Source organism: Protomyctophum parallelum (assembly GCF_964188405.1).
Source record: "Protomyctophum parallelum genome assembly, chromosome: 21".
Classification (NCBI taxonomy): Eukaryota; Metazoa; Chordata; class Actinopteri; order Myctophiformes; family Myctophidae; genus Protomyctophum; species Protomyctophum parallelum.
The window spans coordinates 20017499-20035780 of NC_139713.1; the positions used below are offsets into that span (position 1 = coordinate 20017499).

The 18282-nt window shown below is 43.9% G+C and overlaps 1 protein-coding gene across 3 annotated transcripts in view; it reads left to right on the top strand.

Annotated features, from left to right (window-relative positions):
- LOC310879387 (matrix metalloproteinase-17-like) overlaps positions 1-18282 on the top strand; it is a 103896-nt gene that overhangs the window by 38388 nt on the left and 47226 nt on the right. For all 3 annotated transcript variants that reach the window (XR_014571004.1, XR_014571005.1, XM_083794012.1), the window contains exons 2-3: positions 9649-9781; positions 10377-10512. Coding sequence is in view for 1 of the 3 variants with exons in the window: in XM_083794012.1 (XP_083650138.1) it covers positions 9649-9781; positions 10377-10512 (269 nt within the window). In the remaining 2 variants the exon portion in view is untranslated. The remainder of the gene's footprint in view (positions 1-9648; positions 9782-10376; positions 10513-18282) is intronic.

The following is an 18282-nucleotide window of genomic DNA, read 5'->3' on the forward strand; positions in this document are numbered from 1 at the left end:
TCTGGTACAGCACCAAGGGGCAGAACCCCACGCTGGAATTGAAGCTCACTTCCAGGTTCTTTCAGAATGGTGGGACCTTTTTTGCCCCGGTGCCACACACCATGCCTAAAATCTCTGGCACCATGCCAAGACAAGCCAAGAAAAAAAGGGGAGTGAAATGTTTAACATTATACTACAGACAATTGGTTAAAATAAGTCCTCAAGCATGTGCTGAAATGGGCATGACGGAACACCTAGAGAGACGTTAATAGAAGATTTGAGAACAGAATAATCAAAAATCAAAAATAACAATGTGTGTTATGAAACTTCTCTCATCTGACTCCTCTTCTATTTTGAGGGCAATCGTAATGAATTAATCAAAATTTATCAAATTAATGAATTAATAAATCAAAAAATGATTCTCCCCTCAGCCAGCACCGGGGCAAAGCTTTTTCCTCAATGTATCTCAATGAGGTTTTGGGGCAAACTTTACACTTGATTTTATTACTTTAGTAAACTTTTACTTTTTCCATAAACGGCTGCATGCGGTTGCAGCCAATAGCATTAATTTCCGTTTTCATTTCAGACTGGATATAGAAAGATGGCAGATTTGAAATTGCTGAAAAATATTACAATATATATATATATTTACGGTCTGGAGAAACCAATAGTCACTTTGTCCATATGTTTTTTACGTTCTGTGCAGCACTGTCTGGATGTGTGTTTGAGTGGAAAGTGGAAATGATAGACTGTCGGTTTGGACATGTATTGCCACATCACATGTTTACAAGATTACCCACTTGGTTGGCTGGAGTCCCTCAGGGCTCTGTTTTCTACATTAAACATCTTCACTGAAAATAGCTGATCTACGAGCTCACAATGCATCGATTTAAGATCTGTTATTTTCTGCCAAAGCTTTCCTCAGAATAAGGATGGTGGCTGTGGTTTAAGTGGATACAAAAGTTGGTGAAATACTTGTTGCAGTTTCAAGGTGGAGAAAGAACAAAACACACAGAACATAATAACTGTTTTAGGGACATAAACAGGAGGGCTTTCAATATTTTCAAGAGGATATGATTGAATATGCTGCTATTGAAAACACTCATCTTGTCTTCTTTTTCCTGCTTGTTTCACTCTGTTGTTTCAAGGTTCAAGGTTCAGCTTTATTGTTCCACTAGGGAAAATTGGGTTTGCAGCCACAATAATCCGAGCAGTCCCCAATTTAAAAAGCACAATACATAACAGACAATACAACACAAAACAAAATGGCACACTACAAAACTTCTTTTCACTCTCTTCTCTCTCCCTTAAAAAGTGAAAGCAGCATGCAGACAATGTGCAAAAAAGCAGCATGCAGATAAAGTGCAAAAACAACGCTAACCATGCTAACTGAACTCTCCATGGAATTCACAGCTTATTCTTTGATGGAGTTTCTCTTGTTTAACTTTCATTGCTCTTGTTTCTATATTATTCCTCTTGTTTCTTTCTCTTGTTCCTCTCTGGCTTCGGGTGTTTCATGTTTGGTAGGTCTGTAATAACAAAACACACACACACACACACACACACACACGCGCGCACACACACACACACACACACACACACACACACACACACACACACACACACACACACACACACACACACACACACACACACACACACACACACACACACACACACATTCACTGCGTTGCTATCAGTGTGAGTCTGACAGTTAGATAAATGACATGGTTTGCTATTCCTGTGCAGAACTCTGACTTTACGGTGTGTGCACACAGAGTAAGCAAGTAAGTAGATTGTGCAAGCACACACGCACAACACCCACGCTCAGACACATGCGCATACACACGAACAGTCTCAAGTTTCATTTGCATTTATATGTACAAAAATATATGTATTTTTTGGGGGGGAGAAAGACCTCAAAAATCTACCAGGCAGCTGGGAGTGATGTCCTTGGGCATACATCAAACAGCACTTTCTCACAACATGACAGCTTTCTCAGAGCACACCTTCAGACAGAATTGCATGGTGAGAGGCCATTCTCACACTTGACTTGTTGTGTGAGTCGCATTGAATGCTAGAGCCAAAACCTGTTTGTTTATTCTGTTTGGTTTGGTGAGGTGAGAAGAACAGACACACTCGGGTGACAACTCTGGGAACCAGATTAAACGTATTCAGCATACAGTATCTGAATGTTGTCACTTCTGTCACACAAGAAAGATGATAAAATATCAGTTCTTCAATGCAGTATTTGTAGTTCTTATGAAGGAGTGCAATCATTCCCACACGTTCAGGTGATAGGAGCGTAGTGTACAAAGGCTGTTTGTTCATCGTCTGCCCCACAATGGGAAAACCTGGGCTTGAACCGAGGTAGCCGGTATCACCAGGTACTGCTTTAGTGAAACAGAGAGAGAGAGTTGCACTGTTGCCTGATAATTACAATGTGGAGCGTGTGTGCATGCGAGAGACAGAGGGGAAGAGGGGGAGAGGGGGAGCCGTTACGTTACATGATTACCTTCTGAGAAAAGTAACTTGTTCGATTATTTTTGCGTTGTTTTTTGCATCGACAATTAGCGTAAAACCCGCCCTCGAGGAAAAATAATGCATCCCACCATGTGTTGTGGACTGTGGAGCTGCTGCATTGACATTGATGATCTCTTCCCCAATAAATCCAAAAATAGGGTGAAGAATACTTCCACAGCCTTACTAAAGGAAAAACTGTCCGTCTTCTCTCAACACTGCGACAGGTCTTAAATGTAACTAGCAGTAACGGCATTGTTTTTGGAAAAGGTAACCCGTTATATAATGACATTATTCCTAGCGCCGTTACACCCAACACTGTCAAGAATTACAGTTGTTGAGGTCAATACAACTGGCATTCTGTGCAATGATTCTTGTCTATGGACCGTTACCCTTACAACAGTCGGTCGGTTACCTTCCATTCTGCCTGAACGAGAACCCTTCGGAGAATCCCAATGGTTTTGGCCTTACTTTGCCCTGTCAGCGGAATGAATTGCTGATGTCGTTGTTGTTGTTGTTGTTGTCGTCAGACCTCTGAATCAACTGACATTACTGCAATCTTTCCACTTTTTCCCATTTCATTTTCCCCCTTGTTACCATTACTCCTGGTGACATCTTGCTCTAAAATCAATGTTTCCTGGTTGCCATCCCCCGTCCCCACGCGTCTCTCTCCCAACATATTTGCTTCTTCCTGTTGATATTGTATAAATGAGATGTAGGGGAATTAGGTAGATGATAAACCCCTTTTCATGCACTAAAAGACATCTCGAGCAACCAATGGCTTAATTGCCTGCACCCAAACTCATTCCGCAAAACATGTGGGTGCTGACTCCTGTTTAATAGTGCAAGCAGTAAAGCTATTAGATCTTTTGTATTATTGAATTAAAACTGGCTAGGGTCCATGATAGCTTCTAACTGTAACCAGCAGTGATGGTTTGCAAATGGAATCCGAAAACGGAGTCGGCCCTGCTTAGGTACACAGCTCAGATGTACTCTGGAAAAACACTCTCAAACACAGAGCTTCAAGCCCATCTCTCTTCCATGACATGTGTATCCATGCATGCAATGTGCACACTGGTATTTCCATATGCAGCTCCTGTACATATATTGCTGCATATGGGAATACATTTTGTGAGGTAAACCATGACACTGGGATTGGGAAAGCTTTTTTTTAAGGTTACGATTTTTATCCTATATTAAAATTGGCTTCAAGGTGGACCGGCAGGCGGACGGACCACGTCATCATGTCACCATGACTCAGCCCTAACCATATCAGGAGTTCCCAATGCAGCTACGCCCAAACATGTCACCATGACTCAGCCCTAACCATATCAGGAGTTCCCAATGCAGCTACGCCCAAACATGACTCAGCCCTAACCATATCAGGAGTTCCCAATGCAGCTACGCCCAAACATGACTCAGCCCTAACCATATCAGGAGTTCCCAATGCAGCTACGCCCAAACATGACTCAGCCCTAACCATATCAGGAGTTCCCAATGCAGCTACGCCCAAACATGACTCAGCCCTAACCATATCAGGAGTTCCCAATGCAGCTACGCCCAAACATGACTCAGCCCTAACCATATCAGGAGTTCCCAATGCAGCTACGCCCAAACATGACTCAGCCCTAACCATATCAGGAGTTCCCAATGCAGCTACGCCCAAACATGACTCAGCCCTAACCATATCAGGAGTTCCCAATGCAGCTACGCCCAAACATGACTCAGCCCTAACCATATCAGGAGTTCCCAATGCAGCTACGCCCAAACATGACTCAGCCCTAACCATATCAGGAGTTCCCAATGCAGCTACGCCCAAACATGACTCAGCCCTAACCATATCAGGAGTTCCCAATGCAGCTACGCCCAAACATGACTCAGCCCTAACCATATCAGGAGTTCCCAATGCAGCTACGCCCAAACATGACTCAGCCCTAACCATATCAGGAGTTCCCAATGCAGCTACGCCCAAACATGACTCAGCCCTAACCATATCAGGAGTTCCCAATGCAGCTACGCCCAAACATGACTCAGCCCTAACCATATCAGGAGTTCCCAATGCAGCTACGCCCAAACATGACTCAGCCCTAACCATATCAGGAGTTCCCAATGCAGCTACGCCCAAACATGACTCAGCCCTAACCATATCAGGAGTTCCCAATGCAGCTACGCCCAAACATGACTCAGCCCTAACCATATCAGGAGTTCCCAATGCAGCTACGCCCAAACATGTTGGCATCAAACAAATCAGGTACCGCCATAAAAGTGCACAAAGGGGGGCATATAGTGATGACATCAAGGATCTCCATATATGGGTAATAAAGGGACGTGGACTGACAGATACAGAGATCTCCATATACATTATCAATGCCTGCACCAGATCTCCATATACATTATCAATGCCTGCACCACTTCCCTACAAACTTTCAACCTATTTACAAACTTTCCTTGAACACTGTGCTAGCATGCCCTTGCCCATTTAGTCAAGGGAATTGATTCGCCTCCCATTGATTAGCCTCCCATACATCGGAATGGGCCAATGGTCGGACAAGCCCATATCAGGTACCGGAATGTTAAGGTCATTTAGCTAATGGAATTCTCCCACTGTTGTTGGTGGAGGAGGGTTCCTTACCATCGATCCGAGTCACTCACCTTTCAGTGCTGATCAAAAACCCATTTAAAGTCAACCACGTCTGTCTGGCCATGTGATCTGGAAGGAGGGCAGGCTCAGCTGTTGTGGAACTGAACAGACGAGGAGCAGAGCAGGAGAACGAGAGACTCAAATTCCTGCTAATACAATCTTAGTATAAATTTAGGAAACCTCTGCCTGTCCTCATTAGTATTCCCCCTCCTGAACATGAGCATTGGGCATTCTTCATCTGATTATTAGCATTTCTGTGAACTCTCACTCTGCTGTGGATGGAAATCCCCTCCATTTTTCTCCTTAGTGGGTTGACCAATAGATTTCAAATTGCACACTGACATTGACCTATGTACTGTATATGCAAAGAGTGAGGAAGCGGATTCTTCCCTTTCCCCAAACTTATAAGCTCTTTATAAGCATTTCTGTGAACTCTCACTCAATTAAGACTGCTGTGGTTGGAGACGGGGGGGGGGGGGGGGGGAATTAAAAAACTTCAGTGCACTGTGCCTACACATGTTGCGACCTGCGCAACATGTGTAGGCACAATGCAAGGAATAAATGCATTCGCCATGTATCCGAAGGAAGTCTGATCCAATCATTTTTTGATTTCTCCAGTTTAATCCTGAGTTTAAGTTTTGTTGTGTTCAAGATCTGATTTTAGGCATGTTTAAGCCTCCAGGAAAATCCGTGTTGAGGTTCTTAATCCACTGTTTTTCATTAAAACGTCTTTGTCCTACTGTAGTGTCCAGTTGGGATTGTGTTGAAGTCCAGCGCATTTTAGAGCTTCAATGCCGTGAGCCATGAAATGTTGCACAAACCTTGTGGTTGTCTTTTTTCCATTGTTAATATTGTATCTGTGTTGTCCCAGCCTTGTACCTATTGTTTTACCCGTTTCTCGGACATATTGTAAACCACATTTTTCACATGTGATTAAGTAAATGCAGTTGCTGGTTCTGGTTGTTATTTGTTGTTTAATCTCTAACACGCGTTTTGTAGTTCTATTTTTGACTAATTGTTTGGGTTTGATTGAAGTATTCTGGTCCCTGGCGTGCTGGTGTGTTGATTTATTTTAGCTTGCTGTGTACTAGACAAGTAAGACGCGCAAACGCGGGAAGCGAACGCAGCTCGTGTGTGTGTGTGTGTGTGTGTGTGTGTGTGTGTGTGTGTGTGTGTGTGTGTGTGTGTGTGCTACAGCTGCGCCCTGTGTGTGTGTGTGTGTGTGTGCTACAGCTGCGCCCTCTGGTGGTGGGCGGGTGGTGTAACAGCGGGACAGACACACACACACATACACAGACATTCAGCCCTTGCTGTCATAGTAAGTGGCTCACTGCGTTCGCAATAATCTTTAAGGTTTTTGTTTTTTCTGTAGGCCGATATAATTTTATAATCTTTTAGAAGATCATCCGTTCGGTTCTCAAAATTCCTTTTTATTCTGTTGTTGACTAGTGTGCTCTGTGTTGAATAACTGGTTATCAGGGCCAATTTAGGGCCTGGATCCCGCACTCTTATTTCTAAGAAGGTACTTTGAGCTTTCCGGAGGAATGTCCTAGTGTATCCTCTTAGTCTGAGGGCCTTAAATAGTGTTTTACAAGCTATTTTGAAATCACAATCCTATGGAATCTTAGTAGTTGTGATTTGACTATCCCTGTGTAGGAGTGTGTCGGGTGGAATGACGTTTTGTGTAATAGGGCGTGGGTGTCTGTTTCTTTAAAGAATACTTTTAAGTCTAGTTTCCCATTTGTGTTAAAGTTTGGGCCCTTGAAGATTGTTACATCAAGAAAGTCAATCCTTTCAGTGTGTGTCACAAATTTTATCGTTATGGATCTATGATGGCTATTTAGAACATCAATAAATTCCTGGAATTCTTCTTTGCTATGTTCCCATATTCCAAATATATCATCCAGAAACCTATAGTAATGTGTTGGTTTAAGTCTGCATTTTTCTAGTGCTGTCTGCTCCCATATGCTCATGTAAATGTTTGCATAAGATGGTGCAAATCGCTTTCCCATGGCCGTCTCTTTGATTTGTAAATAAAACTTGTTGTTAAAGGAAAAATCATTCTGGGTTAGATTTAAGTCTAGTAATTGGAGTAATTCCTCCTCTGGTCGATTTGTGTCTGGGTATTTACTAAATACTTTTTTAACTGCTAGTAGGCCTGCTTCTGTCTCAATGTTTGTGTAGAGGCTGTCTAGGGGAGTGGCTCATAGGAGAAGTGGCAGGTTTAATTCCAATATTGTGCTTTGCTCTTTATAGTAGCATGCTGTACCTATACCTGTGCTCACCGCTCAGGGTTATACACACAAACAGCACCACAGAGAATGCCAGCAGTGTGAGAAAGACAGCTGAGTCGATGGTGCAAAGTTATTAAAAAACAACAACTTTGATTAAAAGGCCTAACAAAGCAGCAGACTCAGCAAGCCTGTATGTGTGTTATTCATGTGCAGCTTAGCTTTAATTATAAAACGGTCTTATCAATCGTGTCGGCAAGAATCGACCCATAGAAGTGACTTTGTCCGTCCCTGGTGGTGTCCCTGTGTCACTATGTATGTTTAGGGTACCAACAGGGGGCGCAGTGGCACCACTCACTTCAGATTGGTCAGATTTTTTACAGTTGCCGTTCTCATGCATTGTCTCCTCAGTGGGTCGGTATATGCAGGGCTGCACACAACTTTTTTGGTCTAGTACTCAGAGGAGCACCTGGAGGAGTTACTTGGTGCTCCTAAAAATGCGGCGACCCATCTCGCCGGATGGATAAAAGAGGGATGCATGAATAACTTAGCAATAGCAAAAGGGACTGGGGAGTCAATGGAGAGTATTGCAACTCTAGATTCATCCCATTATAAAAAGAATCTAGAGTTGCAAATTGCAGCTATAGGTCCATGTGTATTCCAGCCCTATGCATTCTAATACAAACTTCTTATTACTTCCTAAGGAGCATCAAAGCAATATATATATTTTTTTAAACATATGTTTATTGATTTTCTTTAAAGTACAAAGAAGTATTTTCAAAACAATTTACATATATTTTTCCCCCCCACATCCCCATGGCAGCACAAATACAAACAAAATCTTATCACAAAATGATTTGACAATAAATACAGTACAAAAATAATAATGACAAAACTAAAAATAAAACGAAAATAAAACACATTACATACAGTTAAACAAAACACATTACATTCAGTTAAACAAACAAATGCACAGTTCCCTACCCCCACCCCACAGCTATCAAAGCAATATTTAGATACTTTTTTATTTTTATTTTATTTAAATAGCCGATCTACTAGCTCACAACGTGTTGCGGAGGAGACACGTTGTGAGCTTGCAGATCAGCTATTTGTTTAACATACGACACATTGTACGGCGAAGCATACGTCAGGCTTCCCTTTTGCTTTTAGCCGAGGCGATGTACACAGTCACCACAGAGTCAGACACACATGGCTCCTCGGTGCAAAATAAACAGTGTACACTACCCGACTTTACGATAATAAGGGACAGTATGTCGGGACACGCTGTTGTCATGTTGATAAGCTTCATGTTGTGCAGCAGCAGTGCCAGTCCGCAATGCTTTGCACTGTGAGAGACGGCATCGCACACGAGAAAGTTGCTCCAGCACCCGGAAAACAAACACAAGCACAGCGGCGAATGGGAAGAGTGCAAAGCATCCAAAGCATGCCCTTTTACAACTTTAACTTTTTAGTTCGCTCCACATCTGAAACGGAGAAGCCGAATCATTTGTGTCAGGTTTTTTGATTGACAGCACATAATGAATTTTGACGATCCATGCGCACTGGCGCACCGCTTATGTGCAGCCCTGGGTATATGAAATCTGAAATTGATTCAACTTGAACTTGAACTTTTGACTTTCTCCAAATGTAAACTGTTTATTTTTGCCACAGGCGATATGATCTGTAGTTGTGGTCACACGTCTGAAGACAAGTCTGCACAGAGGTTCGGTGTGTGTGTGTGCTGTGCATCGCGGATCTGGATTAGTAGGCAAAAAAAGACTAAAAGAAAGACACTGTCAAATCAATAGTGATTATGAAAGGGAAATCTAATTATCGAGCCAAAAATAATTCAACCTGGTGAATATTGCTCTTTCCATAAATATTCAGCAGCCAAACGTCTTAATTTGTACAAACAAGCTTGCACACATACAAACACACCCACACAGACACACCTACTGCACACACACACACACACACGTGCCTGCGTGCCTGCGTGCACGCACATAACTGTCGGATAAACAGCAGGCTAAATCGGATAAATGCCAAGCAGGTGTAATTCATTCTCTGTGCTTTGAAATGCATGCCTCAGGATCAATTTGTGCTTTTTTAACCCGCAGGAGAGTGTAGATTTGGTTGTGTGTACAACTACAAACTGTACATACACTCTCGGAGTTAAATTAACACTCCGGATATTTCTGTGTAGAATACTTGGAATACCCTTGAAATGAGTGGAATGACAGTTTTAACACTCTCGTGTGTCAATTGTTTCTCTTCCAGGATTGGCTGAGCAAGTTTGGTTACCTCCCCCCGTCTGACCCAGTGAATGGCCAGCTTCAGACCAAGGAGGCTCTGACCGAGGCCATCAAAGCCATGCAGAGGTTTGGAGGCCTGCAGGAGACTGGCATCTTAGGTATGTCACTGTGTGTCTGGGAGGGTTTGGACTGGAGGCCTGCAGGAGACTGGCATCTTAGGTATGTCACTGTGTGTCTGGGAGGGTTTGGACTGGAGGCCTGCAGGAGACTGGCATCTTGGGTATGTCACCGTGTGTCTGGGTGGGTTGGGAGGTATGTGATGTGCACAGTAAAATCCTCCTGTTGGTTTAACTCTGAAGAGGACCGGTAATTGTGTCTGAGTTACAAATGGATACATTAATTCCAAGGATTCTGAACCCCAGCATGGGATGCACACACATATCCGACACACCAAAGGTCCGACATGTGGAAATCACCCGTCGCTCCCGACAATGCGTTGGTCCGACATGCGTTGCACCGTGTGGTTAGGTTTTGGGTAGGGTGTCGGACCAATAGTATGTCGGAAATAAGGCATGTATTCCCCCCCATCATGCCTATTCTGGGGATAACTGTGAGAACAGAATCAGTTTTAATTGTATGTCAGCTTTTTAATGTCTCTAATGTTATTGATCACATTGATCAGTTTGTTCATATTGTGCAGACCATGGCTGAAAGTTACACGTTGCTGTTCTGCTCTGTTCTGCTCCTTTCCAGACCAACCTACCCTGGGCCTGATGAGTACCCCCAGGTGTTCCCTGCCTGATGTGTCCGAGACCGAGGTGGCGAGAGGCCGCAGGAGGCGAAGTCCCACTCCCCTGAACAAATGGGCTAAAAGACATCTCTCTTGGAGGTAAAGCAGGTTTCTTGTCTGCTATGTTCAGCCTGCAACCAAGCATACGATGTGTTGTCTTTTAGTTCTACTCCATCTCTTCTCCACTAGTCCCTCCCTAACATTTTAGTCTAGTTTTTGTTTGTTGACCAAAAGAAAATATGGTCTTACTTTTAGTTAACATACTGTAGCTTATTCTTTATTTATTTTTGAGTGGTGCAACCACTCCAAGGAACAGCAATGTATGTCCGCCTATGTATGTCCACCTATGTATGTGGCCATGAGCACCAGAATGACTATGAGTACCAGTAGGGGCGCTGTTGTGCCAGAAACAGAGAGAGAGATAGTATTAGTGCTGCACTGTTGCCTGCTAATGAGAGAGAGAGAGAGAGGGAGGGGGGGGGGGAGAGGGGAGTTGCACCACTCAGTTCACACAGGTGTGATTTTTATTTAGTTTCCGTCTGTAAAAAAAGGGCAGTCGAAGAAAATTTCGTCGTCATAGTCGACAAAGTCGGCACTAGAGCAAAGGCCTCGTCACTCAGTCATTCCGTAATGGATCCGTGTTAGCCCGGCAGCATGGAACATCTGTCACAGGATAGGGTTAAATTATGGAAGGAGAGAGCCAAACAGATGCTCGGTCTCCATGCTGATTTACACACGTTATGAGCCTGAACCAGCTACTTCACAGCAGCCAGGAGAGTGAGGAATGGGAGCTATAGCTGTAGTCTGGTCGGTGGAAAGACACCACTGTGTGTGTGTGTGTGTGTGTGTGTGTGTGTGTGTGTGTGTGTGTGTGTGTGTGTGTGTGTGTGTGTGTGTGTGTGTGTGTGTGTGTGTGTGTGTGTGTGTGTGTGTGTGTGTGTGTGTGTGTGTGTGTGTGTGTGTGTGTGTGTGTGACACAGAATGAGAGATAGATGCTTGGCGAATTGTGTGTGCGTGCATGAGAGACAGATGCTAGGTAACATCAACATGTCTTATGACATTTATCTTCTTTGTATACCACACACAAACATGCCTCTCACGTTTATTGTCACAGATCATGCAAACAATAGTTTGTAGCAGCATTATGGAAAGTGAAACTCTTGTGCACTTCCTCAACAGTGTCTGATATAAAACACCTTGGTGGTGGCTAACAAGCTGCATTAGTCAGTCCTGGCTTCTGTCATTTATCCCTCTCTCGTCAGCCTCCCCTCTCCTCTCCTCTCCCCTCCCCTCCCCTCCCCTCCCCTCCCCTCCCCTCCCCTCCCCTCCCCTCCCCTCTCCTCTCCTCTCCTCTCCTCTGTTGCTGTCTCACTTGTGTACCGGTGCCAGTCAAACAGCTTGCTCCTGTCAGCCCTTCACTGCCGTCTGTGCAGCCTGTCTGCTCAGATCGCAGGAGCCACCTTTATATTTAACAAAACTGCAAAAGGAAGGACATCAATTTATTCACCCTGGAGCCCACTGCCAGACTACACAGATGGTGTATTTATTGTAACTTTATGATAAACTCCTGTGGAATGTGTGTTGACTTCAAACCCAGAGAGATCGCCATATGGTGTCACTAAAAACTCCGTAGCAACATGTTGATATTCTGTCCATGTAGGTCTCCTTATTTGGGCGTGGGGGGAGTTGATGATAGAATTTTTAGTCCTGTGTGTTCTTTAATTTCATTGATTTAATACCTGTTTTATATCAGCGCTCTCCCCTGGAACACAGAGATAAATGAAATGGATAGTTCTGGTGTTACACGTTTTTGTTTTCCCTCAGTTGGCAGTGGAAGAGTGACACTCATTTCGGTTCCCTCGGCATCCTGCGTACAGTATCTGTGCCAGGTTTTACATTACATTACATTTGAAATGACTCTGAAACAAGGCAGATATTCCTTGTTTGTGCAGGTCGCGGGGACTACTTTCTTGTAAATAACAATGTTTATACGATAATAATAATTTCTACAACTGTTTTAACTGGAGCATGGTTTCGGGGATTTTTATGTTGCCATTTTGGTAACCATTTAATAAAGACACGCAAGGCCCCATGGTTTATCTGTGATTTCAGAACAACTAAGGGGGTTGTAGGCACTCTGGGTCGTGCCCAACAACAGCCTTTAGCTGTTCTCAAATCACTGTGAACCATGCACGTCGCACGGCCTCTTGGGGCATATTGCTTTTATTTTTATTGTTTCCTCAGCACTTCTCATATAACATTTGGAAGATTGTTTTGATGGTTTGATGGTTGTATAACACTTCTGCCTTTATTAGGATAGCATACACCACAGGGAATGACAGGGCTAAGCAGAAGTGAAGCAGTAAAGTTAATACGCCAGATTCAAGACCACAGGTCCCACGCACGCACGCACGCTGTATACAGAGAGAGAGAGAGGCAGAGACCCCCCCACCACACGCACGCTGTAAACAGAGAGAGAGAGAGGCAGAGACCCCCCCACCACACGCACGCTGTATACAGAGAGAGACAGAGGCAGAGACCCCCCCACCACACGCACGCTGTATACAGAGAGAGACAGAGACCCCCCCACTCCCTTGAGTATAGGGATGCTTCAGTAGGTTTCATGTGGTTACTAAAGCGCTTTTCAATGTGTACATTCTCTCTTTCTCACACACCAGGCATCAAACTGCTCGTCAGGAGCAGTTTTCGGGGTTCAGTGTTTTGCTCTCAGTGTCTATAAAGTATACACTTTGATACGGAGCCATGCGGGAATCGCACCGGGAACCTATACCGGTTCCCTGGCGGCCGCTTTATCACATAAGCCATAGGCTAGTGACGATGGACCCAAAAATTGGAGATACCCCTACCGGAGGTAGAACCAAACGCAACATAGTTTTTCCTCATCTCTAAGGCCTCCCATACATGAAATGGTGAAAATAGTTTACTGCAAAAGTGGTGAAATTGATATATAAAGTTATACACCCCAAACTAAAAATAAAGCCTGTCCGTCTGGGCACTCTAAGTCTTGTAGATTCACAAAGGACTGCCACCCCAGAGAGAGAAAGAGAGAGAGACTAAGAGAATGAGTGAAGCTAATACAGTCTCGTGCTGTTTTATTGACTGAGATGGATATTTACCAGTGGTCCAGAGGGAACATCAGGAATGATGATCAATACAAGGACAAACTGCAACCACAAGCTGGCAGCAGAACAGCTGCAGGAAAACATGCATGCATAGATTATCATAAATTCTGTAGATTTTTCTGAAATTGTTCTTTTCTTCTTTTTTCATTCCATCATTGCGTCATTGTGAAAAGGCAAATATACATTATTGTATATTGTTGTAGAAGGGAATTTAAAAGAAGAATAAAACAAAACAATTGCTAATATGGAAATATGGAACAGCTCTTCCCACATTCCCGTTTCCCTGCATGGCTTTGAGTCAAAGTGTATAGTTGAGAGCAAAGTGTCGCATTATAAGTATCAGAGCAAGAATTTCCTTCAGTGTAACATACTATACATAATATCGTCTTAGCTTAACCCTGGGATAGACGTGTCTATATAAAGCATGTTTGGATTAATGATGTGAAGATTGTAGCGCTTCACCAACAAAGTCGTTTGGCATAGTGGACCCTAGACCTCTTCAGTAGGAGTCACTAAAACACAATTGAACACAGTACATTTAAAACGCATTGTGAATGCGCGCAGACAGTACATGCTTTAGCTGGCAAGCATAGCTGTGTTCATTAAATACGAACATGCGCCCACGTGTGGCACACACGCACAACCTGAATGTTTTCTTCCCACTGGGACTCCCTGCTCGGATGAACTAAAGAGAATCCACGCGCAGCGGCCTTATACCGTGGATGCGTTGAAAGTGTCACCTCGGGCGAGGAAGAAGAGCTGGGGTGCTGCACTGCTGAGGCGCTGTGCCAGCCCGCCACCCCCTCCCTACACACACCCCGAGGCCATGTTCTTCATGGTTTCTTCAACCAAGCTTATCCAATACTTTTTGCATATCAATGTGAACAACACACAGAGAGGAAGTATATATCGATTCAAGTTGTTTTACTCCTACAACCTGCTTCCTTTAGGCAAAAGTTGAAGCAAGCATGCTGTGAGGCTGATCCCATGCTGGTCTGACCAATCGAACAGCATACCCAAATAGTACTATACTGACTTCTTGAGACAAATGTGAGTCGTGACCAAACGGCAAATGTTTGACTGGAATGTGGAAAGTACAGTTCTCAAGTCATAGAATTGTGATGTTCCGCAAAAAAACAAAACAGTTGGCACTGTCTAAAGCAGATGTGAGCCACGAGAGGCACCACCGAGCAAGCCGTCAGGTGAGTCGCCGCGCCCAACGTTGCGAAGTCGGCTTCAGACGACTCTGCGCCGTTTGAGAATCGTAACGTCCCCTCTAGTCAACATGTGTTGTTGCGTGTACCCCCGAGAATCGTAACGTAGCGTCGTGGGTACCCTCGAGACGTAATTTGCGAGTGTGAATGGACGTTCTATAATAGGTCAGTAGTGTTTTGATCATGTGGACTGGGAGATATACCGTGAGTCATCGGATGATGATGGCGTCGATGAGTGTGCATATACGCGGTCATGGGATTCATCCAGAAGTGTATAAAGGACTGGGTGTTATCAAACCAGAAGCCGTGGATTAACAGGTACGCGAGACATCGCCTTTGCCTCCGGAGACAAAGCAGAGGGGAAACAAAGCGGCTTTGCCCCTCCACCACAAAATCTCCTTATTTCTCACATAAGTCGTTGGCAGGTACGAAAAGCCTGTTATGTTCTCTGCACAGTGGTCACAGCAACTCAACTGTAATATTACAGCCAGAAGACTGAGATACTGAGATGTGTGGCAGTGACTCGTGTAGCATGTGGCCGGCACTACACACCAGATCGGACCGCGGGAGTGATAGGACTGCCAACAATGAGGACACGGCTAACAGAAGAGATGGCAACAACCTGAAATAGCGGTGCCATGCAGGAGAACATCGACGTCAATGTCAAACAATACCAACGACCAACGAGTAGATCGTGATACAGGAAGAGAGGAGGGAGGGAGGCAACACTCCATCACCGGGTCTGCTGGAGAGAGAGAGTCAGAAACTTCCAAGTTCGTCTGCAATGTCCGGACCAGCAACACAACACAACGCACGCACACCAATGCGGCACGCAACACAGGCACACACGCACGCATGCCAATGCGGCATGCACGCACGCCAATACGGCACACACACACATCTTAGACACACTGCACGACTAGTTAGCATCAGGCTAATCATGTTAGCCCATTATCATCCAGCAGACTGGCAGACGTGCCAGAGGCTAATCAGCTTATTACCAGATGTATGGGTTCTAAAAATGTGAGGAGAGTAATTGCAAAGAAAAAAAAAAGTGTGGATTTAAAATGGTGCATTATGGTAAGGGTCCATGTTTAGGATTGTACTGTGTAGTAATAGAGGATGGAGGAAGGGTACAGTACGTATGAGAGGAAGAAGAGGATGGAGGAAGGGTACAGTACGTATGAGAGGAAGTGGCTGTGTAGTAATAGAGGAGGGAGGAAGGGTACAGTACGTATGAGAGGAAGAAGAGGATGAGAGTTCTATGTATCTAGTGGTGGACAGTAACAGTACATTTACTCAAGTACCCTAAATGAGTGTTTACTTGAGTAGTAGTAAGTACTTTGGGAGACTAAGTGGATATTTGGTGGAGACTTTTCCCTCCACTGTATTTTTATTATTATTTTTATATATTTAGGAAAATTCAATACAGCAATGCATTGACATTAAAAAGTAAATTAATTGTAACCTAATTTGTTTTTAAAGTAAGTTGCCTACTCAAGTACTTTAACTCATGTACACATTTGACAGAGCAACTTTCACTTGTAGTCGAGCAATATTTGACCAACAGTATCTATACTTTGACTCAAGTACTGTAGGTTTGAGTACTTCGCCCACCGCTGCATTTTCCCATGCAGCTGCAGTAAATGACTTCCACACTTCCACACACAGATTGGGTGCTCTCATTATAGATAAACAATGGCTGAGCCAGTGGAGAGTGGATGTCTTTGCTCGTCGAGTCTCACAAAGGTCTTCTCCCTCTCTGGTCCCAGACCGGCTGCAGTGGAGACCACCAGCCTGGAGTCACTGATTGTTGTTATCGCACAAAAGAAAATGGACAGGAGGTGTCATTCTCGGCGAGGGGAAAAAAAGAGGCTGAGATGGAATCACTAAAGGCTCACAGAGAATGTGAGAAAGAAGAGAGGAAGATATCTGGACTCTGGAGAGAGAGCAAAGGAGGTTTTACAATAGAATCCTCAGTGTTAATTCAAGTATTTTTGAGGGCTGCTAGCCCCTCCTATGCCAAGCTTTCCTTTCTTGTAAACACAAACATTGAAGAGTGATCTTTTTTCTTCTTTTTTTTTTAGGTGCACTAGCCCTTCCAACGTCTGGCTTTCAGACATGGCGTCATGCGGCAGCCAAGTCTATGGACTTTTAATGTTTGTCTTATTCATGCTCCACCCAAAAATCAGCAAGCCCCCAAAAATCAACGGGCCAAGTTGCCACTCGTGGCAGCCAAGTCTATTGACTTTTCATGTTTTCTTTAAATGAACAACTACTACTAAAGCTAGGACATTCTGTGGACCTGGTTCCACATAGAAAGGTTTGGGCCTCCACTGTGTATTTCAGACTTCATGTGTCTTCATGTGTCTGTGACTTTGGGCACGGCATGATCACAGCCCCATTGACCGATTATATCATTTGAGTTCCAAAACATTTCAAAATATATAAAAGATAAACAATAAAAAAATAAATTGTGGCGGTACTTCTGTAGCCTGTACTCTGGCAGTGTGCATACACAGTTTGGCACTCATCCGTTTAGGGATTTTCACGACTACGATTATCTCTGGACAGACAGACATTCTGTAATAGACCCTCTTGGTGATTTTCAACCTAAATTGTTACCTAAATACCACTGTTTGTTGTTCTATGAGAAGATTAGTTCTTTTATGAGAAGTGTGTCGTTCAATGTCTCAGAGAGAGGAGAAAAATAGAAACAGATACATAGTTTTGGAGAGAACGGGAACCCTTTAATGTAGAAACATCATTCACTTATTTTTTAGATGCGCTAGCGCCTCCTATAAACCGCTATAGTGTAGATTCTGTCTTAACACAAACATTAAATGCCATGACAATGCTGCAAATCGGCTGTCGGAATGTCTGTCAGAATGTCGGTGGAAACCATTGGCCAATAAGGGACCACCATTGTTGGTGACGTAACTACGGTATGTTTCAAGGTTGGTATAAGCGCCCCTCACTTCACACGGGTGTGATTTCTTTATTTGTCTATGTTGACGGGACAAGCATATTCATGAACATTACAACCAACTTAATACTTCATCTACTGCGTGTGTGCGTGCGTGCATGTATGCGTGTTATTATTATGAATTAAGCATTAGGTGCAAAGCCTCCACTCCTTAGAGCACTACCATAATGGTGGTAGACGTTGTTCGGTCTCCGTAAAATGTCAAAGTTGATGACCCCCCACTTCTATCTTTCTAAATGGTACTTTGAGTCAGTGTTAACATTTTCTGCAGTCGGCTGTTATGGCAGACAAGGCCATAACAGCTGACACTCTCTCTCTCTATCTCTCTCTCTCAACCTCCCTCTTTCCACTCCTCTGTGATTCTGTCAATCTCTCTCTCCCCAATACTAATTATATCCACCTGAGTCATCAGGCAGAGAGTCATTGTGGTTGTGATTGTGGGGGGGTGGGGGGTTGAGGAGGTGGTGACAGTGCTATCTAATTAAATGTCAAATAGGGACGAAGAAAGTACAATGATTGTTAGAGA